We start from the raw sequence: 25,215 nt of genomic DNA, 5'->3' as shown, positions 1-25,215 counted from the left end.
CTATCCAGGCATTGAAGTTGTTAATTCATGCAAGTCTTTTAGGCGTATGAGATGTAAGTAGGAATCTAGAAACTTAGAAATAGGGAAAGTTGGAAATTGGAATTGGATCAACTACCTCATCCTAGTTGATCCAATTCCTAATTTTGAGGGTATTCCAACACTGATCCACAGTCTTCATTTGTTTAAGTAGGAAAAATTATTGCTTCAGTGATATGGTAGATTCAGTAGTTAAAACACGGAAGCAATAAGTTTCTGGAGAATAACACTAAAAAAAATGGTAACTGAAGGATGAGAAAGCACAAAGAAATATTGAAAATAATAGTGAAGCAAGACCCATTATTCAAATGAAGCCTTTGCTTTTCAAGAATTATTTCATACCTAATTACATCCCAATTCTACCATATTGCATGATGTTTCCTATTTCAAAACAAGGAATGTGTATAATTTAGTCTAAACACCAACTAAATTCCTTTTGTACTCTTTTTTTTTGGGTCGAAACCTTTTGTATTCGTACTATTTTCTCTTCACGAAGTCCAAAAAACTTGGCAGCTATTGTAACAAGAGATTAAAAATCTTGGGGAAAAATTATTCAGCAGCAGCCAGCAGAATAAGAATACGTTGATTCTTACAAGTATTAAATGTGCAAGCACACACAATAGACACAAATTAAAAAGCACAGATAAATAAGAGGCCAGTCCTAATTTACAAGAGATACAAATACAAACTCTCCACAAACCCAATTGTTCTGTCATCTTTACCATGCTTTAGTTTGTTTACCCAAATCATTGCCTGCTGGAAAACTGCAATGAACAGTAAGTAAATGAAATCAGGGGATTGCTAGCCTTGATTAAAATGGATGGTAACAAATATAATTCCTAAGAAAACAAATGCAAATTGAAATTAATGGATGGCCATTTCCTTGAAATTCAGGAGGAAAAACATAATCCACCGTAAAAGGGCATATAAAATAAAAGAATCAGAAAAACAAAACGTATTGAACTTGTTAATCAAACGGCCAGCCAGATTTTGGTTAATGGTACCTGATATTGTAGAAGATGCACTGGACTTGAGAGGAAACAACAAACATGAGAACACAGGGCCAATGGTTCAAGTCACAAGCGGAGTTGCAGAAGTCATAGCAACCCAACAATGAAAACATTACTATTTGAACAGAAAAATTTAAACTGCATGGCCTTCAAGATTCTTAAAACCCTCAGGTGCAAATTTACAAGATGGACATTAACTGTGACCCATTTTGACTCGATTACAATTCCGTCGGATCATGATCCCAAATGGCTTCTTATACTATGTACAACCAGCCCTCAGTTCTTCAAAACTACAAGAAAAGAAAAGAAAAGAAAGAAGCACTGTTAGATTCTGAATAACAGCATCTGAAGCATAATTTTTAGTCATGATATTCAACCACATTAGCATTACGAAATTACTTACCTAAGGATTTTGTGACGTGGACGCAATGTGTTGCCTCTGCTGCAATGCCGATGATTCAACATAGGTATAAGGGACATGAGATATCTTCTCCCAGCCCTCGCCTTTTCCTCTCTCATAATGGTGCTCAAGATCAGGACAGTCTCTGATGGACAGGTGTTGCAGTGCACTTAGACGTCCTAAACCTTCTGGCAACGATCTTATATTTGGACACTGAGAGATTGCCAAAGATCGAAGTGAAACAAGATGCTCCACCCAGTTGGGAAGCTCCGTGAGTTTTGGGCACATACGAAGTTCCAGAATTTGCAATTTCTTCAGGTGTTGCATTCCCTCCGGCAGAGATGTGAGCTTTTCACAGTTTATAATTGTCACGCTTCTAAGTTCCACAAGGCAGTGGAAATTATCTGGCAGATGAACTAGGTTTGAACAAGACATAATTGTGAGGTTATCAAGAGCTGTGAGGTGTTTCATCCCCATTGGCAAAGATGTTAAGCCGGCACAATTCTCAATTGAGAATGATCGAAGTGAGCACAAGCCTTCCATGCCTTCCTCTGGCAAACAGATTAAACTAGGACACTCAACAATTTCCAAGTTCTCCAGTGAAGTGAGGCTTTTTAATCCATGTGGCAAAGTTTCTAGTTTTTCACAGCATCCAATTTTCAGTGATTTCAAACGCGAATTGTTTTGCAACAATTTTTTTGGTAGAAAGAATAAGTCCTGAAAGAAGTCAATAACGAGGGTGGATAGTGTGTTTAGAGCAGACGCTGACCTCACTATCAATTGGTTGCACTTTTGCAGCTCCAAGTATTGGAGACGTGGAAACCATGGCATGCTCCTCAACAATGGACATTCTGTGATGATTAGTTTGTCCAGGCAAATAAATGCTTCTGCGGAATCCACAATGCTCCAAGTTTTCAATTCAGGAAAGTCTCTGAGGGTAAGTTCTTTCAGGGACGAGAATGATCTGTCACCTTCACCTGAGAACTCAACACCGATGTTTATGATGGAATGCATTCCTTGGATGTTAAGGATCTTGAGAACTGGAAGTTTCCCAAGCGTAGGAAGACTCTCACAGTTTTCGCAGTTAATTAAGTTCACCTGAGTGAGATTTTCAAGGCCAGACATATTCATCCAATCGGGAAAGGTTTCTCCTGAATAACCTTTTATGGACAACTTTCTTATATAGTGGTTTGGTTTTAAATAATTGAATACTTCCAGATCAGCAAGTGGATTGCCCCTGGGACTTTGTCTGCTGGATGTGTTACTAGCTGACTTACCCTCATCAACATTCCCCCATAACAGTTCCAATGAGTAGAAGTTTCTTAATGACATCCAACTCATAATATGCTCACCATATACAGAACTAACTCTCTCCAGGTGTCTGATTTTTAACTTGCCTTGAAGATTGCTCAGTCTCAGAAGCTCGGTAATGTCATCTTCAATTTTGCAACCTACAATAAATACTGGCAAAGTCCGAAGTTGGCATAAGTTTCCGATTGATGGGGGCATGTAATAAAGTTTTGCACAATTATCTATATGCAGATGTCTCAGTCTTATCAACCTTGCTGTACCCCTTGGTAACTCCCTGAGCTCACTGCAATTTGAAAGATTCAGTGTCTGCAAATTGCAGAGATCACAGATTGTTGCTGGCATGGTCTCAATGAGAGTATAAGAAAGATCAAGATATCTCAAATATATCAACCCCCCAATCGATCTGTGCAGTCTTTTAGTGTCATATCCACTCAGATTGAGCACTCTGAGATGCTTAAAAGTTGAGACTACGGCAGGAAGGACTTGCTCAGAATCCTCTCTTGGTGACAGCAAATTGAGGGTACGCAGTTTCTTTGCTTTACACAAGGCTTTGGGGATCAAACAAGAGCTAGGATTGGAAACAACTGAAGCATGGCGTATCTTTGAGAAACCATCTGTCAGGTACGGAATTTCTATGAGATTAGAACGCACGTTGTCATGCCCAAGAGTCATAAATTCTTTTCCAGCGACAGACTTTGCAAGATCATGAATAAGGTCATGCATTGTAAACTTTGTCATAACTTCGTCATCATCAGATTTTCTTATGCCTTGAAAGAAAGACATCATCAATAAGTTGTTAAAATACTCGTTCCCAATGTCCTCCATATGCAGGAAAGACTCTTGATCATCAATTAAGCCTTGTGCAACCCATTGATGGATCAACTTTTCCTTATTTATCTCATAATTTTTAGGGAACACTGAGCAATATGCAAAACAAGGTTTTAGATGCGATGGCAAGTGATTGTAACTCAGTCGTAAGATTGTTAAAATTCTGTTCTCACCTCCATTGTCACTCCACAGCTCACTCTTTTGCACATTTGACCACTCGGTTTCTTGTCTTTTTAAGCGCAGTAGGCTTCCAAGAGTTTTAGCCACCAAAGGTACACCTTTGCACTTGTCAACTATTTGTTCACCAATGGGCAGTAAGCTTTGAAATTCATCTTCTTTTCCCTCTGAAAAGGCTAGTTGCTTGAACAAATTCCAACAATCATCTTTGCTTAGCGCTTCCAAACGGTAAGGGGGAGATGCACTAGTTATTGCTGCGACTGCCTCGCTCCGTGCAGTAAGTATAATTTTACTTCCATCCGAAGTGCCCTTCAATGGATTAATTAGTTTATCCCATTCATCTTGATCGTGGTTCCACACATCATCTAGCACAAGTACGTATCTTTTTCCCCTCAATGATTGCCTCAACTGAGACTGCAGCACACCAATCTGCAAGCTGTCATGGCTACTCTTTGTGATATAACCCAACATTTGATTGATGATCCTTTTCGGGTTGAAATTATCATTGACGGATACCCACATCTCAAGTTCAAAATGCCTCCTGACCCTCGGATCATTGTATACTAACTGAGCAAGTGTTGTCTTCCCCATGCCTCCAATTCCAACAATCGGAATAACTGGAACTTGAGGACCACTTCCTGACAGCAACATCTCAACAATCTTCTCCACATCCTCATCTCTGCCAAAAACCTTAGATTCATCAACAAAGGGTCCGGTTTCGCGTCTCTCCATGGTATCTGACCGCTTATATGGCGAACATTGTTTGAATTGGAAGCAAGACATTTGCTTGGTGAGATGTTCCAGATTTTCCCGAATCTCCTTCAACTTACGCGACATTTTAAAGTGAACTGGAATTGTTGCAAGCTTTAAGGTAGTCTTCCTTACTTGTCCGTCGTCGAATCTGTCTCAGTCTGTGACCAAACAACTCCTTGTTGTTTGGATTTCGACCTAACTTTCTAAATAGTTTGTAAATCGGGTCGAAGGTATCGCCGTCGGTCACTTCCATTAACTGTCTACGCAGAGGGAGGGTGGAAATCTCATCCAACAGGTCGTCTGCATCGTAGGCCACTTCTTTGAGCTTCACCAGCCAACCTCTCACCTTCTTATCTTTCATCTGCTGCTCCTCTGCATCTTCTATCACGCCTTGAATCACTGGTAACATGTTCCGCAGCGTCTCCATCTCCTTCTTGAAATCTCGGCGAGTTCGCACTTCACCAGCAACAGAGGAAGTTAGCCTTCCAAACAGCAGCTCTAGAAGCGGAGCTACAATCACAGCTTCCATGGCAAGTCGTGAATGGACACAGCTCTTGAGATCAACAGGTTTGTATGAACAGTAAGTTACAGTTTAACCAACAGAGATGATACCACAACAAAATGATCACTATCTCAGTAGCTTCATATCTTCTTTTGTTTTTGGGTAGGGTTTCAATAATGCTAGTTCTTTCATATATTCTTTTGTTTTTGTTTTTTTATGGATATTTCTTTCTCACTCGCCTGCTTTTCAGTTCAATATTAAATAGGCTATTTTCTTAGGGCATCCAATCAAGTCAACAGTTGTTCTTCTCCCCGCGTTGTTGCGGACCACGGGACAATTGCCCTGCAAGGACTGGGAGCTTTCCAATTCCAACCCCCTTGGGTTTCTTCGAAATGAGTTGTTTAAATGTCCACATCAATTTTCCTCTATTTTCAAGCCACTCATAGTTGCCCAAAAAATAAAAATAAAAAAGCCACTCATAAGATTATAGTCCTTGATGCCAGTGGGGGTGTTTGAAACCCCAGGCACTCGAATATTTGTGTAAACCTTTTTCTCCAATCGCTTGTACTAAAACAAAAAAAGTCTAGCCCTCGATACCAAAATTCCCAAAATAAACATAAGTTCTTAGTTATTCAGCAACTTATATCCAAATACCAACATGAAATTTAGAGTCTCAAAGTAAAAACAATTTTGTTGGAATAAAACTGGTTGAAGTGGGAAGGAGGTTTAGGGTGCTCAGTAGCATTCAGTTTGGTACCCAACACACGACCCCAAGAGAACAGAGAAAACTTAATGACACTTATCTTTCTTTACACAAAGTGATGAAGTTATTGGCTGATTATTGTAGCAATTTATACATAACTTTGGGAAAGATTTAATCATTACACATCACATATGTAGGTTCGTCTTTCATTTCATTTTGTTTCACCTTCACCAATATTTCATTTCATTAAAAATTTGGACCCATTGCAAGAATTTCCTCTGTGAGCTTGTTGTCCTTTCCAATCTTGTGATTCAAGAATACCTCGAAGTTCTTCTTGAACAGACCACCTAGCTGAAGCAGTGTGTCTTTGTAGGCTTTTTTGTCTGACCACTGCCATTGGAAAAATTCACTCAAACCTAGTTCATACAAATTAAATGCCAGCCAAAAATGTGTAGTAGCAATCAAATAAGAAGGAACCAAATAAAAATGAGTGAACTGACAGTGTTTGTTGGATCCAGAATTTCTGAAGGTACACCCTCAATCTCAGTAGGGATCTCAAGACCAAATACTTCAGTCTTGGTGTAGCTTGCATTTAAAAGCCTCCCCGAGTGAATAGCATCAATAATCTTCCTGGTATAGGCTAATTTGATACGGTTACCTGTTCCATACCTGCAGAAAAACTAAATGTTAGATAATCAAAGTCCATCCGACTAGCTCTTAGTCTAGTGGTATTTCTCATTCCAACATCGGAAGATGTCCCAAGTTTGAATCCCCACCTCCCCCATTGATAAAAAGAAAATTGAAGAGCATCATCAAATGCATCAGTATATTTCTGTTTCTATTAATTTCATACCTTCCTGCAGACCAGCCTGTATTAACAAGCCATCCAGTGGCACCGTGCTTCTGCATCTTTTCAGACAACATTGCTGCATACCTTGTGGGATGCATCATTATAAACGCTGCACCGAAGCATGCTGAGAATGTAGCTTGCGGCTCCTTAATACCATCCTCTGTTCCAGCCACCTGTTTTTACATTTGGGAGTTCCATCAATAATATGCAATGCACGCAACTAGTAAATGTTTCAAATGGAAAGAAGATAGGATAAGTACCAAAGCAGTGTAGCCGCTGATGAAATGGTACATAGTTTGTGCCAAGCTCAACTTGCTCACAGGTGGGAGCACACCAAATGCATCACATGCCAGAAGGATGACATTTTTCGGATGGGGGCCAACACATGGTATTTTCGCATTTGGTATGTATTCTATAGGATATGCTGCCCGAGTGTTCTCTGCAACAATTTTTGTGAAGGTCAAAACAAAAATCAGCAAGAAACAAAACATGGTTTTTTATGTTAGTCGTGCAGAAAAAAATGTTGTGTGTATGAATTATGTTTCATGTCATTCTTTCTGAAAAATCTGATCTACTTATTGTTGCTTGTGCTACGGATTGCTACAATAAGTATCCACGAACAAACACCACAACATTTTTAAAGTTTACTAAATGATAGTTTGCTCAAACAGAGAAAGTAATCAGTTTATTAAAAAATATGCAGGAACCTTACCAGTAACAGATTTTTCGGAGTAATCCACCTCTCGAGTATGCTCATCGAACACAACATTCTCCACAACTGCCAAACATATGCAATCGTAGTTGATAAGAATACGAATAGCAATTCAATCATGACACAAACCAGAAAAACTAACACTCATTTTCAAAGTAGAAAGTTGAGTTATGTCATGGTGTTACCAGTCCCAAATTTGATAGCATTCCAAATATCTGGCTCCTTGTCCTTTGACAAATCAATGCACTTGGCATAGCAACCACCTTCAATGTTTGACACACCATTGTTGCTCCAGCAGTGCTCATCATCTCCAATTAAATACCTATTATGATCTGTAGACAGAGTCGTCTTCCCAGTGCCTATGGCAAACATATGAATCATCAGTTGCAAAGATACAAAAGAAACTGGAACAAAGAATAAAGCAAAATTGGTTGGCTGGTGATTGATCACGGTGCATACAGCCATGAAAATGCAATAAAACTCTACCTGATAAGCCAAAGAAAAGGGCAACATCCCCATCTTTCCCCATGTTGCAGCCGGAGTGTAGGGACAAGATTTGACGCTTAGGCATGAGATAGTGCATGACACTGAACAGGCCTTTCTTCATTTCCCCAGCATACTGGGTGCCAAGGATGACCATTTCCCTCCTAGAAAGATTGAGGTCTACGCTAGTGGAGGAAGTCATGTAGTGGGTGTAACGGTTACACGGGAACTGCCCGGCATTGTAGATTGTGAAGTCCGGAGTACCAAATTCCAACAGCTCTTCAGGAGTAGGGCGGATGCACCTGTCACGTTCCAGCAGGTAATATGTTTAAGCTCATACAGGCAAGAAAATCAACCTCATTACTTACATGTTATGCATAAAGAGGGAGTGGTAAGCTCTTGCAGATACAATCCGAACTTTGATTCGGTGTTCAGGATCCCAGTTTAGAAACTGATCATTCACATATACCTGAGTTGCAGAATTATCAGAACAGCGGTCACCAGTCATTACAGATTAAATTGGAAGAAACAGAGATAACTATCAAAATTCTTTTTTTATTTTTTATTAAAAGATTATTAAAATTCTTGATCCAATATTTATTTTGCTTCCTGGCTTGCAAGAAAAGGCAGGATTGATCTTATATAGGTAATAGAAGCGATAGTTTAAACTATAAGGGGAAAGAGAAGTTTCTCATACACACACTACTAAAAGAATCTGATATCACTAATCTACAAGTCAACGCCTTACATGATTATAGCTTGTTGTCTCTTACTGAATAATTAATTTAAATACTTTACCAGCAAAACACTTGGACGTATAGTTTATTATGACAGGAGTGGAACGCTATCACAAAGGACAAGAAAATGTCCACGAAGTTCTCTAAAATAGTCAGACCCGCCACTAAGGCTTAAAAATACTTTGGTCAACTTTTTCTTTATAATATCATGTAGCCCACGTCAAGTTCATGGAAAAAGCAAACAAAGTTGGTGGGAGGATATCATATTCTTCTTCTAGCATCATCAATCATCATGTACACCGTTGCATATCCCTTAGATTCAGGAATGGTTAACAGGATAAGCATCCACCAAGCTAAACTTTGCAAACAGTCATTGCCAGCTGATTAACACGTTTGCTTCATGATTTTAGGCCCATTTTAAAGCAAACTAATTAAAATTCGTATACCAGTTGTTTATTTAATTTATGGAAAAGATTATCGAACTTAGGTACATTGAATGGGCACACTATCTTAACTTACTGACTTAAATCACATGTGAAAACTTAAATAAAAGATGTATCGACACGTGGTACGTACCTTGTCCAAGGAATTCAAGTAATCTACAGCTCTTTCTCTGTTCACTAAGAAAGTGTGCTCGTCCATTTCAATGTTGGGTGAGCCCCTAATTAAGATTAACGAAAATGTATAGCTTAATCAACTTCAGGGAACGTATTTTCCACTGGGCATCAAATCAAATCACTACTAGAAAAAGGACCAAAAATCACGGATATAATGGCCACAAAAAAAAGGTAGCAGTAGAAAAGCACTTACTTTCCCCACCAAAGCTCATTTTCGGTTTCTTCATCTTTCACCACTCGTTTGTCTCTCGGTGAACGACCAGTCTTTGCTCCAGACAATGTGGCCAAGGCACCAGTTGCTGTTATAAATGAACCTTTCTCGTACTTGATAGCCTGCTCGTACAATTCTGTAAAATAACTCTATTTATTAATCAAATTTTGGATATATTCCATTAATTCAAATAAAAACAGAGGTTTTGTCAAATTATCTTTCATCCAGTACTCTATATTTCTGTCATCAATTATTATGACCTATAGTCGTTTCAAACTACTTTATTCTTACTTATAGTCCATAGTATTATTTTTTTCTTGGCAAATTTCGATGACTATGATTCAACTAAGAAAATACCTAAGTAAGCTTATGGTATGTTTACTTATCAGTAATGAGCATTATAATGATTTTTCATGCGTTTATTTACATGTGCGAAATTAAAAAATTATGAGTAGTTCCATGGTAAAATTCGTAATTAAATACCCTTCAAACTAGAAATCAAATCAACTAGGGAGAGTAGTTGATCCGATTTTAGTTCCTTATTCCCAAATTCTTAAGTTACCCGATTCATGACTCCGTAAGTAAACATGCTTATGCGTAAATGTTATTTTATTTTTCAAATTCTTAAAATACCCCTAATTTGGTATGCTTTATAGGTTTTATTATATTTTGATTGTCTTATTTATTCTGCTAAATTTGTTTAACATATTGTTTGTCATCAATTTTGCATAGATGTTGAGTCAATTGTTTTCCTTTTTAAAAAAAAATTGGGTCACTTTTTTCTCCTCCTTTTATCAAATTGTTCTAAGTTTCAAATTGATGGATCAGTTTTTTTTCCTTTTATTCTTACCAGTCTAGAATACTTTATAAATATTAGAAGAAAATAGTAAATTACTGTGATAAAAAAAAATGGCATGTAATTAAAAAATTACCAGCAGGAGAGAGATTGTAGAGGATGTGGGTAAACTTGAGGGCGCTATCACTAACGCCAAAGAGGGAAGCGTCGTACAGATGATGCTCCACATGCGTCGCCTTCTGGCCCTCCGATTTCCTCGCTGGGTCCCCCTTCACCACCTTGGGCCCCGTCTCCCTCGTCAGCGACGCCAAAGACGCACTATAGCATCACAAACAACCACACCCACGTTAAACATTAAAACGCACCGTTTCGATCTCAGCATACTAACTTACTCTGCACCGGCGCGTACGTACCTGATCGACTGCAGCTGCTGTTTCTGGCGATCCTCTTCAGAAATGGCGGCAAAAGCTCCCTGCGTCCCGTTGATGGGAGTGGTGGGCTGCGATGACTTCTTCTTCTGAAGCGAATGAAGCTCGTCGATGGTCTTCGCCTTCACCGGCGTCCCGCTGTCGTCGTGGCAAACCTCCGACGTGGCCTCAGGGTGGGTTTGGATCTTCGGTAACCCCTGGCGTCCCATGCTTCCTGTCCTCGTGAAGCTAAACCCTCCATTTTCTGCTCCCTTGTTCTGAGCCATGTTTGATCAAGTCCCTGCAAATAACACATATTAAACATGCATATTAGCACATGAACCAATGCAAATCATAAACAAGTTGTTATGCCGAAAACAATGATTGGCTGGTACCGGATATCAATCGTAACCCTAATTTTATTGATCAAATTTGCGAATGTCTCTGTAGATTGATACCCGTAACCAGATTTTATCTTTTTGTATGTGAAGGATATGGTAACAAAGAAAGACAACCTTGGACTAGAAATTGTGAGAGAAGCCAACAAGAAAAAGCTTGTAAGTGTCAACGTGAGGATGAAAGAGAGCTTGAGAATATGAAAGACTTGAAAATGATCTATATAAAAAGGATTTGAGTAGTCCCGGGATTCAAGATTTATGGATTAACTTGGGTTAGTTTTGCTTAACCATGGTTGAGACTCCCATAAAACTAAAAGAAAGAGACATGTCAGCAAGAATCATAATCGGGAGAGGAAGAAATTTCCAAAACGGAAATTAAATGTGAGACGCTTGCGATATGGGCGAGCAGGTCAAGTTGTGACAAAAGTGGCACGCGTTTTCTATTGTTGCAGTTGTTGGGCAAGGATAAGAACGTAACCGCTGTTACACCTGTTATCTGTTCATGCATGATCATGATGCATCTCTATCTTGTGCAGCCAAATTGGGCTTTGCTCAATACTTAATTTATAAGCCAATGAGCACCGTAGAATGTGACCAAAGTTGTTGCCCTAAACTAAAGGCTCCTTTACTTGTGTTGGGGTGGGGTTGCTTCAGATGGTCAACATATGGTCAAGGTTGCTTCTACTCGGCCGGTCAGCATCGGTGTGGTACCAGTCTAGCCCTCTCCGATACCAAATTCGTAATGAAAACTAAGAATGTATCTAGAAACAGTGTTATGAGTAAAAGAAGATACTACTTTTGTCGCCCACAAAATTACATTCAATGTTCTTACACTATCCATCACAACTTTACAAAGCATGTTTGGATAAAATTGAAGCCAAGGGCATCACAAATGACACGGCGGTTTTCAAACAGTATCCATGCTGGATAAGAAAAAGAAACCCTTTTGTATACGTTCAAATATTTTTGTGTTTTGAAAAATAATATATAATTTTTCAAATTAAAAAGAAGAAAACAATTATCTCCATGAAAATAAAGAGGGAACAGTCATAAGAGTTTATTGTTTGTACTGTCACAAGCTAACATCTAATGATCTAATCACAAGTTTCAAGTGACAGAGAATTATCCGTGATGTATCACAAGATCACTCTCTGTAGTTTCCTTTTTATTTTCTTGTTTTTCCAAATAATCACAGGGCTGCTCTAGTTTTGGGCTCATCCTCATCTCTTTTTCTTTTCTTTTTGTGTCTTAATTTTCAGATGGTTCTTGTCCTTGTCATGAGCGCATTGACGTCATGAGGAATAGTAATGGCGAAGAAAGCAACCTCAGACCTTAAACTTAGATGAAAATTGCAAGAGTTACTAGTGGCAGAGTCAAGAAAATTTATCAAGGAGGATCAATTTTAAATAGCGAGAGTGAGAATTTTGCCTAATTGATTGCTCATTCGTTTAAAAAAATCATGAGAAAATTAGAAATTATAAGATGTGTTTATGTGATGTTGTGTTAGAACAAAGATACTACTAGAGCCAAGAGGGATTTTATAGTGTACTTGGTTGAGTAAACTCAAAAGATAAAAAGGGTCAGCCATAGAAAGCAATTGAGTCAAATGCAACGCATACAAAACACAAATTATCAAAGGGTGAGAAGGATCAAATGACCCTTGTGGGCCTTAATCGGCTTCACCCATGAGATACAATGGAAGTTGGGTAATTAGTTCTACCAAATTATAGCCAATTCGAGTATGTTACACTCCATTTTGTTGCACCTATATTGCACATATTCTCACTTCAGAAATTAGCATAAGATGTCCACACTCAAAGTTCCGACTAAAAATCAGGGTCCAAATCCAAACAGAGATTTTCAATGGGCTAGGTTCTTGCATCAGTCCAACACAAAGTTTGGATGGGATAGGGCTATTCTTCTTTTGTTACAATGGAGGACCAAGCCCTAATTGAAAGGCTACAAAAAAAAATTATGGGCTTAGTGAACACATAGAAATCTCCAAATAGTAGAGGGGCCACATCAAGAGTTTGGCAACCCAACTTTTTTTATGGTCTGAGGCAACCCAACTTAATGTTCAAACCAGCCAATGTATCCTAGGAAGTCAGCCTTTGAAGTATTTCCACCTTTTGTTTGTTTAAACCTTTTTTCTTTTTTTCTTTTTTCTGTTCAATTAAGTCTGCAATTATAACATATTTGATTGGGATAGAATCGGACTGATTTCGACTTGCAGGACCTTTTTTTTTTTTAATTTTAATACAAACGATATTGAGAAAATGGAGAGTCGAACACAGAATCTTAAGTGCATGGATAACCACTTGAACTACAAGCCCTTTACTATTTGACTTCTTAACATAGCTTAACTTGCAATGCTAGTATGATTTTACTTGTAGACAACGAATGAATTAATTGTTCTTCATACACGTAGACACATATAGGTAGAAGACTTGAATAACAGGTGGCTTTGATTTCATGTTAAAATTGGAAGATCTAACTCAAAACCAATTGGCAAAATGTTTTAAAAACGAATGAAAAGTTTCCATTCCTCCAGCGTGGAATAATATACTCTCAGCAGCACTATAAGCTAGACAAAGGTAGATGGTGACTATTCTTTTGGTCAGGCTTGTTATGCTCAGATTATACACTCGAACCCTTCATTGTTTAACCCGAAAAATATTGTGGTCCATCTTAATCACATTCATTCTCTATTCTTAAGGAGGAGAGAGATTGGCCAATTGTGCATAGAACTTCTAAAATCGTGCATGCCTTTGTATTCACTTTGAAGATATGCAGAGTTTTTAACACCAAAATCAATGTCCTTATTGGTGGGAAAGTAGCCTTTTGCACTAAAATCAACTCCTTTTTCTTGAAAAGTGTTGTTAAAAAATACAGATACAGATACCAAGTTTGTATCAAGTTGTACTGTTATCTTGGAAAGCACCCAAGATCATGTTCTAAAACTAGAATGAAGATGAATTCAAGCTAGGGATTTTCCTCTTCTTCATTTTGCTAACAAAAACATGAGAACTGCGGAGCACGAGTCGGATTAGCCGATCGACATGTGTTTTAGCTTGCATTTTTTGTTTCGTAAAACACAATGCAGATATGCAAACGGCTGGAAAGAAATTCAAGCTTGTCGGATTATGTTGACAAAAACATTACGGCAAGATTGTCGGATTAGATCCTTTAAGTCAGGCTTTGGAAGAATACAGTTCACATTATATTGCTCCTAAAGTACTTCTATGCAATATTGCTCATAGGTTTGGTACTTTATTAGTTTTGTTCTGTCTAGTTGATTATTAATCCTCACTATTTTTCTATCATGTTGATCAATATTCTACATCGGAATGCAATGTTCAATCATTCGCGACCAATGACGTTAAGTAACTTGAAATAAAAAACAAAGGGAGAACTAGAGGGTTTTACACGCATTTAAAGTATTCATTTTAAATTATTGTCCACGCAAAATATACGATCATGGTACTTTTTTAAAAGAAATTTCTGTTCTCAATTTTGGATGGAATATAGACTTTTGAATATGTTAGTGCACATCGAAAAACCTATCCACATTTCTTTTTTTTTTTTTTGATATAAATGATATTGGGAGAGGGGGATCAAATCTAAAATCTCAGATGTATGGGTAAATTCTCCGGCACATACTAATTTCTAGCTTCTTCTTTTTTCCTCTCAAAGATATAGCTCAAATGCTCCTTTTTTTTCTTTTTTTTACTTAGAGGATGGTGAGTTTAGAAAAAATTTGGACAATATCGGGGTTGCAAATTTGTCAAAGAATCCATATAATATCAGGCCAAAAAAGAGAATAAAAATATTTTGCTGCTAGAGGTAAACATGTCCAAATTGCAATCGCATGATATTACAGAAGAGCATATAAATGATAGAATGGTAGAAAAAGTCACACGTAGTGATTAAATTATGAAAACCACAAAGTTGCATATCCAAAAGTGAGAGCATATTTGTTCTCCACGTACGACTTTGTAATCAAAGTTGTGGCAACAGAGGCCTGAAATCTCACAAACCAATCTCTTTCACATATCTTCACACCCCACCTCTCCCTACCTTATCCCTTTCTTGTATGTTGTATATCTTTCATCTTTTTTTGTTTTGTAAAAAGGGCATCATGCAAATCAGTGTGAAAGAATCAGTGAAACATTTTTAGTTTGATACCCATTTTTGGTTTTAGCAGAAGTTAGTTTGTCAGTATACTAGCATTTGGAGAATGCTTATTGATTAAGACCAATATAAGCCTAACTTTTGGTTATACCAAAGAGGCAAAAGGAAAAAATCAAACTTTTTTGAATTAGACCATATCTATGCAGAACATGCGTAATCGCGTTTGTATGTGTGATAATTGTCTTACATAGTAAAATATGATTGGTTAGGGATGACAAAATAATACTATCTCCGTGACATGCAAGCTCTTCTCATTTATAAAATATCATTTTAAAGAAAACAGTAAGATAATCACAACTCAATACTTTACGCTAACAGAAGTGTCTTCTTTGCATTTTAAGTTTAGTTGCTAGCGAAATTCTTATTTGACTACAAAATTAAAAACTGAACAATTTTAACCATTTAATAACATAACACTGGATTGTCCCACACAATTAACCATTCCATTTCCAGCAAAAACAAAATTCTTATTTATTTTTGTTGCCATCAAAATCTAATGATTTTCAAATCTCAATGTAGGGCCCATGGAAGATGAAGAGAGTGTGGATAAAACGTGTGTTCCATCTGCCAATCAGAACCCAAAGAAATCCCAAACACCCCACCCTCCCAAAATCCCCAACTCATATCCCAATTGTCATCAACTCCTCAGAGTCTCAAAAAGACTCAGAACGAGAGGGGGTCAATTCTTTCGTACCCACCAAAACACCCTCCAACTTTTCCCAAAAAAAATTAAAACCAAACCCAACGGCCAGTTTTCGTTGAGCAGCCCCATTAGCGCACAGCCCATTCCTCTCTTCTCTTCTCTTCTTCAATTCTGAGGGTTTTTTTGGAAACGCTCTGTCGTTTGGGTTAATGGCGGTGTCGACCAGTTTCGCCGGAGCAAAATTGGAGGCTCTGTTGTTGAAATCTTCTTCGTCGGTTGCGACAACGTCGTCGAGGGCCTCCAATGGTTCTTGCTCGTTGTCCGGTTCTTTGAGACCCGTCAGGAGCAGAAGGGCTGTGATTCAGAGGGGAGTGAGGTGCGAAGTGGCTGCTTCTGATGCTGCTGTCCAGACCGGTCAGAGTGTTTCCAATATTTCGGCTCTTGAGCAGCTCAAGACCTCTGCTGCTGATAGTACGTTTCTATTTTCCCATTAATACCTTCTACTTTATTTGTTTTTCTTTTAAATTTATGAACTTTTTGGTGGATTCTTTGATGGGTTTGTGCTGGAATTGGATTTTCTGCTTGCAATTGTTGGTTTGGTTAATGCATATTGCATATTGCAATTGTTGGTATTTTGTATATTGCATTTTGATTTTTTAAGTTAGTCACTTTTTGAATGAGTGAATAAATATAAACCACAATATATCTGTTTGAATTTTCGTAGAGTTTCTGGGTTTTAGAATTGCTGGATAAGAAAGTGCAGTTTGGGATTTTTCTGTTTGGCCCAAGTATCTTCATGGTATGAAATTTAGAGTATAACAGAAAACACAGCCGATACTATCTTTCCCATCCACAGTTGGTCTTGTATCACATATGTATTGATGAGTTTATTACCTGTAGGGAAAAAACTGGAAGGGAAACTTGATGATATGGTTCAAGTGTCATGACTTCCACTGTTTCATAAGTTAGAGATATATTTTCATTTACCGCATCCCTGGTCTGTTCAGAAGCTTTTTATGACACTTGTTTGATTGCATTTAGAGGATAATCTTCACTTTTTAAACCCCGTGGCAAATTTGCTGCCAGCATTCACTAGAACATAAAATTAGGTTTAATTACATTTGTGCAACCCACCAGTTTGTGAATTCATAATTCAAGGTTGTTTAACAATGCATATGTTCTTTTAGATATTGAAATTATTTGTATAATATTGTCTGACTGAAATTTCTAAAACTAATCTTCTCAGGATATACAAAGGAAAGAAGCAGCATTGTGGTCATTGGGCTTAGTATTCACACAACACCTGTTGAAATGCGTGAAAAACTAGCCATCCCAGAAGCAGAATGGCCTCGAGCCATAGGGGAACTGTGTGGCTTAAATCATATAGAAGAAGCTGCTGTTCTCAGCACCTGCAACCGAATGGAGATATATGTTGTTGCTCTATCTCAGCATCGTGGTGTCAAAGAAGTGACTGAGTGGATGTCAAAGGTACTCGTCTTCTCTTTATAATGTGTTTCTGGGACAATAGTGTAATGGATTATGAGGGACTCTTTTGCATGTGTTTTGTGACATGGATCAACATTTGTATTTTACATTTTAGCAATTAATTTCTTTTCCTTTGAAAGAAGAATTACACTCTTTTCATGTGTAGTTTACACTTGACCTTGTATGCTCTTTACTTTCACCTTCTTATTAAAAAAAGAAAAGTATCCTGAATTGATTATGATCATTTCTTGATCTCAAACATTCTATTTGCTTTTATTTGCAGACAAGTGGGGTCCCTGTTTCTGAGCTATGCCAGCACCGGTTTTTGCTCTATAATAAAGATGCCACACAGCATCTCTTTGAAGTATCAGCAGGTCTTGACTCTCTTGTCCTGGGAGAAGGTCAAATTCTTGCTCAGGTGAAACAAGTTGTTAAAGTTGGGCAAGGAGTTGTTGGCTTCGGCAGGAACATTAGTGGGCTGTTCAAGCATGCAATCACCGTAGGAAAGCGGGTTAGAACTGAGACTAACATTGCTGCTGGGGCAGTTTCTGTAAGCTCTGCTGCTGTTGAACTTGCCTTGATGAAGCTTCCTGCATCCTCACATGCTAGTGCGAGAATGTTGGTGATTGGTGCTGGGAAGATGGGGAAGCTTGTGATCAAACACTTGGTAGCAAAAGGTTGCACAAAGATGGTTGTTGTGAATAGAACCGAGGAGAGAGTGACTGCAGTCCGTGAGGAGTTGAATGGTGTTGAGATAATCTACAAGCCTCTCACAGAAATGCTTACCTGTGCAGCTGAGGCAGATGTGATTTTTACAAGCACGGCATCAGAAACCCCATTATTTTTCAAAGAGGATGTAAAGGACCTTCCTGTTGTGGGTCCAGAGACTTGTGGTTCAAGGTTTTTTGTAGATATTTCTGTCCCTAGGAATGTGGGCTCATGTGTCGCTGATGTTGATGGTGTGCGAGTTTACAATGTTGATGACCTTAAGGAGGTTGTGGCTGCCAACAAAGAGGATCGCCTCCGGAAAGCAATGGAAGCTCAGGAAATTATTACTGAAGAATCAAAACAATTTGAAGCATGGAGGGATTCATTGGAGACAGTCCCTACCATCAAGAAATTAAGAGCTTATGCTGAAAGAATCAGAGCTGCAGAGCTTGAGAAATGTTTATCAAAAATGGGTGATGACATCTCAAAGAAAACTAGAAGAGCTGTCGATGATCTTAGCCGAGGTATTGTGAACAAGCTCCTTCATGGTCCAATGCAGCACTTGAGATGCGATGGGAGTGATAGCCGAACTCTGAGTGAAACCCTTGAGAATATGCATGCTCTTAATAGAATGTTCAGTCTTGAGACAGAAATTTCGGTCTTGGAACAGAAGATTCGAGCTAAGGTGGAACAAACCCAGAAGTAAGCTCGATGTCAAATTTCTTCCATGATACATCTACTTCCTCAAATTTGAATAAGGGGAAAGCATCCTCACAGTCATTTTAGTGTTCGCTCTGGTGTAATCTTCAACTCCATTGATAAACCGTGTTGGTCCCGGCTTGGGGATCTTCCAATTCATTCTTTTGTGTAAAACACTTTAACCTGATTCTTATCTGGGAGTTCTGAAATATGTCCACCACATGTTCCTAAATGGCTGTTCGGCTTTGTATCGAAATAATGAGGTGAAATTATTCATGTTGGTACGATTGTCGTATTGTTTATGGTGTGTCGTCTGTATCTGTAATACTGTTAATTCTTGTAATTAAAGGATATTTGCATATTTGAGATTAATAAATTGCAATTGATCATTTTTGTTGAGATTTTTGCTTTCTTTTGTAGATGCGGTTTCGTGCTGTGTAACGTGCTAATAAACACATCAAAGATTTTCATAACTTCTTGTCGCGCATTTGCGAAAGTAATATATGTAACAAAACAACAAAGAAGTTTTACGCGATGATATATATACAATTCAAGTAGGTTGAACTTTTCTGAGCATCCATGACTTCACATTAATAAGAAATAACTACTCAAGTTCAATAGTAAAGTGCCAAGAACACTCCAAAACCCGAAGAGAAATCCTAGTCCCAAGCTCAGATAGAACCAAACGTCTTCAAACAAATTACTTTGAATTGACCGGTTGAATTGTCGCAGACAACTCCAAACCAACTGCAACAATCTCCTTCACCAGCCCTGGACGAAAGCCAATTTGAAGGATCTTCAAGATCGTGCTTGAACACCAAAAGAGCTTGTCTCTCATTTTCTTTGCATCGCGTACTTGGATTTCCAATGCATAAGCAAATGGTAAACAAGGTTGCAATGCAAAAAAAAACCAAACAATATATTTGGATTCCATTGCACTCAGATTTTCAAGTTGCTGACAGAGTAAGTAACACAAGCAATACACTAGCTATTTGTGAAGGGAATAATCACAAGCAATATTGCTCAGTTTTCCATCAAAATAAATCAAAGATCATCATTGGTGGTGAAATGCTTTCCAGTTCATGGAGTGTTTCACATGCAGTACTTCCTTAAACTGCAAATCCTTTTTCAACTTGTATTTCTATGCCTGGCCTTAAAATGAAAAAAAACAATGGGGATGTCAAAATGTCATGGTCAGATATTATTTCGGCTATTAGTGGACAATGACCAAACGTCCTTGGGTTATTGACTCAGAAGACTTAAAGTTAGGTTGGACCTAAAATTTAATTATGGCTTGAATTTTAAAAACATATGCATGCATGCAAGCACCCCATGAACTGGCAGGCATTTTCTTTCGTTTTTTGTTTGTTTTGGATTTTTTGGGTTTTCTTTTTTCTTTTGATAGTGTTGGTTTCGTTGCAAGCACCCCATGTTTGGGAATTGGCAAATGGAAATTTTTCTTGTTTTCTATTCGGTAGAGTTTATTATTAATATTTTGTTTTGTCAGAACTCTTTGGGTAGAGTTGGGGATTAGGTTTTTGTGAGGGCCGGTTCTGAGATTCCAATTCACTAGATACACACGTGTGTTACTTTCCTGTTTTTGTGATGTTGTTAAAGTTGATTATACATAAACAAGTGATTCATGGAATATGATTCAAGTTAATTACTTTGATTTGGATCTATATATTAGTTTATAATTAGTGCAATTAATTAATTTGTGATTTTTTTTAATTTGTCAATAGCTAGGGAGGGGGAGGGGGTAATATTTAGGGAATAATGATTTTAATAGTTTAGAATTATTTCCATAGCTTAGAATTATAGTCATGTTTCCACCATCCATACATCGGATGGTGCTCCAGCTCCTAGTCCAACACCTTACCAAATCTAGGACATGACTTAGTCCAAGTCAGGTCTATCTTAGGAGTGTATGTGCAATCTTTATGGTTTATGTGGAGAAATTTTTATTTATGATACGAACAATTTTTAGGTGTAAAATTAATTGAATGGGTTTTGTGAATACAAGTTCAAACTTCATGTATGTTAGTGTGAAAACAAGTGTAAAAATAACGAAATGGGTGTTAGTGTAATTTCTGAAACCTACCATTTATGTTTTGTCAATTTCATTTTAAATCACATATTTTGATATTATAATTAATAATAATTCTTTAGATGGGCTATGACAGGGCTGTCAAAGGGTCGATTCGCGACCAGGTATTGCAATACTATCCCAGCGCTTGCTACTCATCCCTGTTCTCTTCCCCGCCCCCATCCCCGGTAAAATTTTTTGAGGAATCCACGTCCTCAACGGGGGGTTACCTTCTAAACACGCTCAAATCCCAGATTTTTTATTTTAAAAAAATATTTGTCTTTCATTATAACTGTTAATGCAAGATTTATGTGTTGGCATGTTCCTAGTCCGAAACCCTAGTGATCGCTTGAGCCTATATCCAACCGCCACAGAGAGAACAAGACAAGCAAGGCCATGGAAGCATCTATGAAGGCAGGTAACAGAAACTACACAAACCCTAATGGCTGCCACTAGACTAGAAGGCAAACCCTAGGCCTGTCTAGAAGGAAAACCCTAGAAACGAGGAGTTTTTATGAAAAATAGCCAAAATTTACCCCCTATTTTCATAAATGTCAATTTTTATAAAAACTTTCAAATATAGCAAAAAGTCCACTTAAATAGACTTAAGTGTCCTCAAAAGAATTAAAATCGATTTAGACCATTTGCATTGTAGTTCAAAGAGAGAGAGATAGAAATGGTTCATTGTTTGAAAGGGGGAGAAAAGGGAGGAATGACTCTCTCATATCACCATCTGACAGGACCCGATCCTAATTCCACTTTGGAATTCGGGCCGGACCCTGTGCGTGTCCGACACCTGGCGAATGTCGAGCATAATGACCTTTTTACCCTTCCTGTTACAAATACGATTAAAACTTCCCTTAGACTCCTGCCAAAAATTCGGCAGAGTCTTCCCTGTAATTTGTCCAAACCCAAAATCTTCCACCTGTTAAACAAACAAATAAACTCCACACCAACTGCCAGAATAAATCAAATACACGATTCTCAACTCTGGTTCTCAGTTCCAACCAGGTATCAGAGCAATTTCTATAAATTTACAAAACTTTAAGTAATTTACAACGAAATCCTACGTTTGGTGGGTGGCGCGGGAGCTAGGAGTGGCCCGTGGTGGATTCCTTCGCACTTCTACGGCCTGGGGGCGAAAAACAAGTTGAAAGTGTGAGTGGACAAAGATGACGTTCTCAAATCAGTTCATAAACATAATAACCCTCGTTATAAAAATAAATAGGGATGTAAATCTAAAGTTCGTCTGTATTCAAATATAAAGCATTCACTCAACATGTATATGTATATGTATCTATGCTGATATGAAACATGCACGAATATCGAAAAATACTGATATAAAATGACTGAAAACGATAATTTCATAAAAGTACTGAAATCCCTTTAAATCTACCACCTAGGTGTACCCCTGTAAATCTGTCAACTCCCCTGACAGGTCTCGGCGACACACAGTCTATCCGAGCCGCAAACTAGCAGGATTCAGGGGACTATAGTCAGCCTGATCCTCTGGCAGGTCTCGATGACACCAAGTTGACTCGAGCCGCTCTGGCAGGATTCAGGGGACCGTAGTCAGCCTGATCCGCAATCCTGGCAGGTCTCGGGGACACGAAGTCAGCCGAGCCGCAAATCCTGGCAGGTCTCGAGACACCAAGTTTGCCGAGCCGCAAATCCTGGCACTCACGGTCCGAGCGTCCCCGAAACTCATGAGGCAATGTCAAGTGCACTGACAGAACTGTAAATAGACCGGATGTCCGTAGACATCGGTCCAACTGAGGGTAATCACCAAAAACGGGTACATGGTGGTTTTAAAATAAATTACTTTAGAAAAGTCTGATAAATAACTGTAATCTAAAATTATGTTGCTATCTTATCTGATACAAGCCTCAACTCTGTTTTCTATAATTGTTTAGTATGTGCAACTAAGCAGCATAGGATTATAGACATATTACTGCACAAATCATGCTCAGAAACATTCACTAAAACTTATTCAAGATCAAATATGAAATTTATTTAAATAAACTCATTTATAAAAACTCATTTTATAAACTCATTTATATAAAATTATTTATGAAAGAAAGTCCACTCACTGCTGGTCCGAGCTAGCTGGACCTTTTGAAGGTCCCTCCTGTGGGTCGGTCGGGCCTCTGGTGCCTGATTAACCAAGAATATTAAATTAATAAACTGCTCAATAAAAGAATTAAATTAAAACCCTGACCCCCCGGCTCCTAGAAATGCGTGCACTCATTTCAAGTCACTCCTATGCCCACTTTAGCCTTTCAGACAATTAGAACGGTCTTAAAAGACCCGAAGCTTTACTAAACGATAAACTGCTAGACCGGTCGACCTGGAATTCCGTGGGGTCCACGATCTCCGATGGCCGATCTGGGCTTTTCTAGAGCTTCCTCACAGAGAAAGACCCATGTCCTGCAAATTTGGTCCGAAACAGACAGTCGGATTAGCCAAAATCGCGTTACCGCTTAAAATCCAAACCCCAGCCCCAGGGTTTGCGATTTCGGAGCATCCGGGGCTCCGATTCGCAATCCGTCGAATCCTACACGATCCTGAAATCATTTAGAACGACATACCCAAAGTTGAGTGCGATCCAACGGCTCGACGATACTGCACCCAGGAATCTCGCAATATGGAAAATATGTTCGGGGCTCAAACGAACTCCAAATTGAGATCTGCGAAATCCTACGCGCTCGTGACAACACGAGGATCGCAAAACTACACAGAGTCACCTCACTACCCTCACCCGGGCGCTGCCATGCGCCGACAGTTTGGGTGTCCAAAGCGATAACGGCTAGCCGGAAAAACTCAAAACCGAGACTCCAAACTCCTATCTTAGGTAAAACACCCCACTTGGAGTCACTTTTGTTCTTGGAAATACCCTAAAAAGTGGCCGAAAATGGCCGATCACGGCGGCCGAATTTCGACCGATTTTCAATTCGAAAATCGAGTGTTCTACAGCTAAAATCGATCAAAATCCAGCCAACCATCAGTTAGAGCACGAAAAATAGGTAAGAATCCATACCTTACTCGAACGATTTGGATGAGAAACGAAGGAGAACAAGAAGAGAGAAGTTCGGGTGAAAACCGGTCGGAAATCTCCCGTTTCCGGGGAGTTCCGGGCGGCCCAAGGGCGGCGACGGGTCGCGGAAGAACGGCGGCGACGAGACGAAGCTATTGGTACCGGTGCCGGAGATCGAGCCGGCCTGTGGTGGCGGTGGGACGAGCTGGAAGGGGAGGAGGCGCGCGGCTGGTCGCGCGGGAGGAGAGAGAGAGAGAGAGAGGAGAGAGAAACTGAGGAGAGAGAGAGAGAGAGGAGAAAGAGATAAAAATCTGACTTTTTTCCAAATTACCATTTTGCCATTTGCGGTCTTTTGACCGTATTTTCTTCGTTACAACTCCGATTCGAATTTACTCCGTGTCTACGGACTCGTTTCGTCGTGCTCTACACACCAGCGATAGTGGAATTGCCAAATTCCTTCTCGATCAAAAAGTCAACTTTTCCTATTAAATAATGCGAGGGCAAAATCTTCTTTCTCCTAGAATAAATTAATACTAATTTTTAGATATTTTGTTTTGGGTTATTACACCATCCCCTTTCCCACCCTCCCAGACCTCAATTCAACCTCCCCTTCCCAAAAGCCGTTTTCAATCATATGAAATTCAATTCACCAACTATAAATGAAATTCAGTTCAATTATAATAAAACAGATTGATAATTATATTACTGGGAGAAGAAAAAAATGTAGCAAAAAATAAGCATAGAAAAGAATTTTTTTTATTTTTGGTCCAAATATGTCTTTCATTAAAGAGAAGACATTAAGATGGCAGCAAGCCAAACCCAGATTCAAACACTGAACTTCCTAATATGTTTTGTATCGTAATCATGAATTCAGGCTTCATTCTTTCTTTTGTTCGTTTTTAATTTTGAGGGTATTTGAGTCTATTTAAGTGAGTTTTTGGCTATTTTTAAAAGTTTTTATAAAAACTGACATTTATGAAAGTATGGAGTAAATTTTGGCTATTTCTTATAAAAGAGCGACTCTTTCAGCTTCGCCCCTGTTTCTTTTAATATACAAATACACACATTAGACATGTGCACTGGACGAAATAATTTTCTTTATTTTCTTACTTTTCACATGTAATTTCGTAACATATTTATCCCAAGATGTGGGAGATTTTGATAACAGTAATTTTCTTTATCTAATAAAATAGCATGCATTATATATAACGGATAAAACTTGGCTTCTTAAAATTGAGGAGGAACTTATCATCCTCAAGACAAATGGAGTTTTGACATTTGTTCAATTTCTTCGACTTTTTTTTTCTTTTGAATTCCTTTAACTTTTTTTACATTAAATACTAAATTTTAAGAAGAAGAAAATGTTTTGCATTGAGCGAGGTATGTTTTACCCTACTAGCCTATCTTAGTATGCTGTGCATTTCCTCAATTTAAAGAT

At 38.5% G+C, this 25,215-nt stretch overlaps 4 protein-coding genes across 6 annotated transcripts; 1 reads left to right on the top strand and 3 right to left on the bottom strand.

Annotated features, from left to right (window-relative positions):
• Positions 1–565: 565 nt before the first annotated feature.
• Positions 566–4,627, bottom strand: LOC117615035 (disease resistance protein RGA2-like). Its single transcript, XM_034344010.1, has 3 exons — positions 1,450–4,627; positions 1,041–1,336; positions 566–800 (listed from the first exon to the last, which is right to left on the bottom strand). Exon 1 carries the CDS (start codon positions 4,597–4,599, stop codon positions 1,450–1,452), a length of 3,150 nt encoding a protein of 1,049 aa, XP_034199901.1. The 5' UTR covers positions 4,600–4,627; the 3' UTR covers positions 566–800; positions 1,041–1,336.
• Positions 4,601–5,044, bottom strand: LOC117620007 (putative disease resistance protein RGA3). Its single transcript, XM_034350095.1, has one exon. It carries the CDS (start codon positions 5,042–5,044, stop codon positions 4,601–4,603), a length of 444 nt encoding a protein of 147 aa, XP_034205986.1.
• Positions 5,045–5,660: 616 nt separating this feature from the next.
• LOC117615036 (phosphoenolpyruvate carboxykinase (ATP)-like) lies at positions 5,661–11,291 on the bottom strand. Of its 3 annotated transcripts, none has more exons than XM_034344011.1 (13): positions 11,049–11,291; positions 10,540–10,834; positions 10,263–10,444; positions 9,313–9,466; positions 9,079–9,163; positions 8,134–8,234; positions 7,769–8,067; positions 7,468–7,641; positions 7,283–7,348; positions 6,831–7,009; positions 6,574–6,743; positions 6,221–6,389; positions 5,661–6,110 (listed from the first exon to the last, which is right to left on the bottom strand). In XM_034344011.1, the coding sequence occupies exons 2-13, from the start codon at positions 10,818–10,820 to the stop codon at positions 5,967–5,969; spliced, it is 2,004 nt and encodes a 667-aa protein (XP_034199902.1). In that variant the 5' UTR covers positions 10,821–10,834; positions 11,049–11,291; the 3' UTR covers positions 5,661–5,966. The 3 variants fall into 3 exon arrangements, with proteins under 3 accessions (XP_034199902.1, XP_034199904.1, XP_034199903.1); XM_034344013.1 differs by having other exon boundaries at positions 5,794–6,110; positions 10,929–11,143; XM_034344012.1 differs by having other exon boundaries at positions 5,803–6,110; positions 11,046–11,139.
• Positions 11,292–15,702: 4,411 nt separating this feature from the next.
• LOC117635174 (glutamyl-tRNA reductase 1, chloroplastic-like) lies at positions 15,703–19,056 on the top strand. Its single transcript, XM_034369525.1, has 3 exons — positions 15,703–16,236; positions 17,012–17,253; positions 17,534–19,056. The coding sequence occupies exons 1-3, from the start codon at positions 15,975–15,977 to the stop codon at positions 18,662–18,664; spliced, it is 1,635 nt and encodes a 544-aa protein (XP_034225416.1). The 5' UTR covers positions 15,703–15,974; the 3' UTR covers positions 18,665–19,056.
• The last annotated feature ends 6,159 nt before the right edge of the window (positions 19,057–25,215 follow it).

This window comes from Prunus dulcis, chromosome 1 (genome assembly GCF_902201215.1).
Source record: "Prunus dulcis chromosome 1, ALMONDv2, whole genome shotgun sequence".
NCBI lineage: Eukaryota > Viridiplantae > Streptophyta > Magnoliopsida > Rosales > Rosaceae > Prunus > Prunus dulcis.
The sequence above is the reverse complement of the archived record's forward strand: the minus strand, read 5'-3'. Positions and strand labels throughout refer to the sequence as shown.

Bases quoted from the DNA above. Each gene is read 5' to 3' on its own strand.
- LOC117615036 (XM_034344011.1), bottom strand. From the start codon at position 10,820: ATGGCTCAGAACAAGGGAGCAGAAAATGGAGGGTTTAGCTTCACGAGG. The intron at 9,164-9,312 runs GTAAGTGCTTTT...AATCTTAATTAG, and splicing joins AATGAGCTTTGGTGGGGAAA to GGGCTCACCCAACATTGAAA. The intron at 6,390-6,573 runs GTATGAAATTAA...GTTTTTCTGCAG, and splicing joins ACAGGCTGGTCTGCAGGAAG to GTATGGAACAGGTAACCGTA.
- LOC117635174 (XM_034369525.1), top strand. From the start codon at position 15,975: ATGGCGGTGTCGACCAGTTTCGCCGGAGCAAAATTGGAGGCTCTGTTG. The intron at 16,237-17,011 runs GTACGTTTCTAT...TAATCTTCTCAG, and splicing joins CAAGACCTCTGCTGCTGATA to GATATACAAAGGAAAGAAGC. The intron at 17,254-17,533 runs GTACTCGTCTTC...TTTTATTTGCAG, and splicing joins TGACTGAGTGGATGTCAAAG to ACAAGTGGGGTCCCTGTTTC.
- LOC117615035 (XM_034344010.1), bottom strand. From the start codon at position 4,599: ATGTCGCGTAAGTTGAAGGAGATTCGGGAAAATCTGGAACATCTCACC.
- LOC117620007 (XM_034350095.1), bottom strand. From the start codon at position 5,044: ATGGAAGCTGTGATTGTAGCTCCGCTTCTAGAGCTGCTGTTTGGAAGG.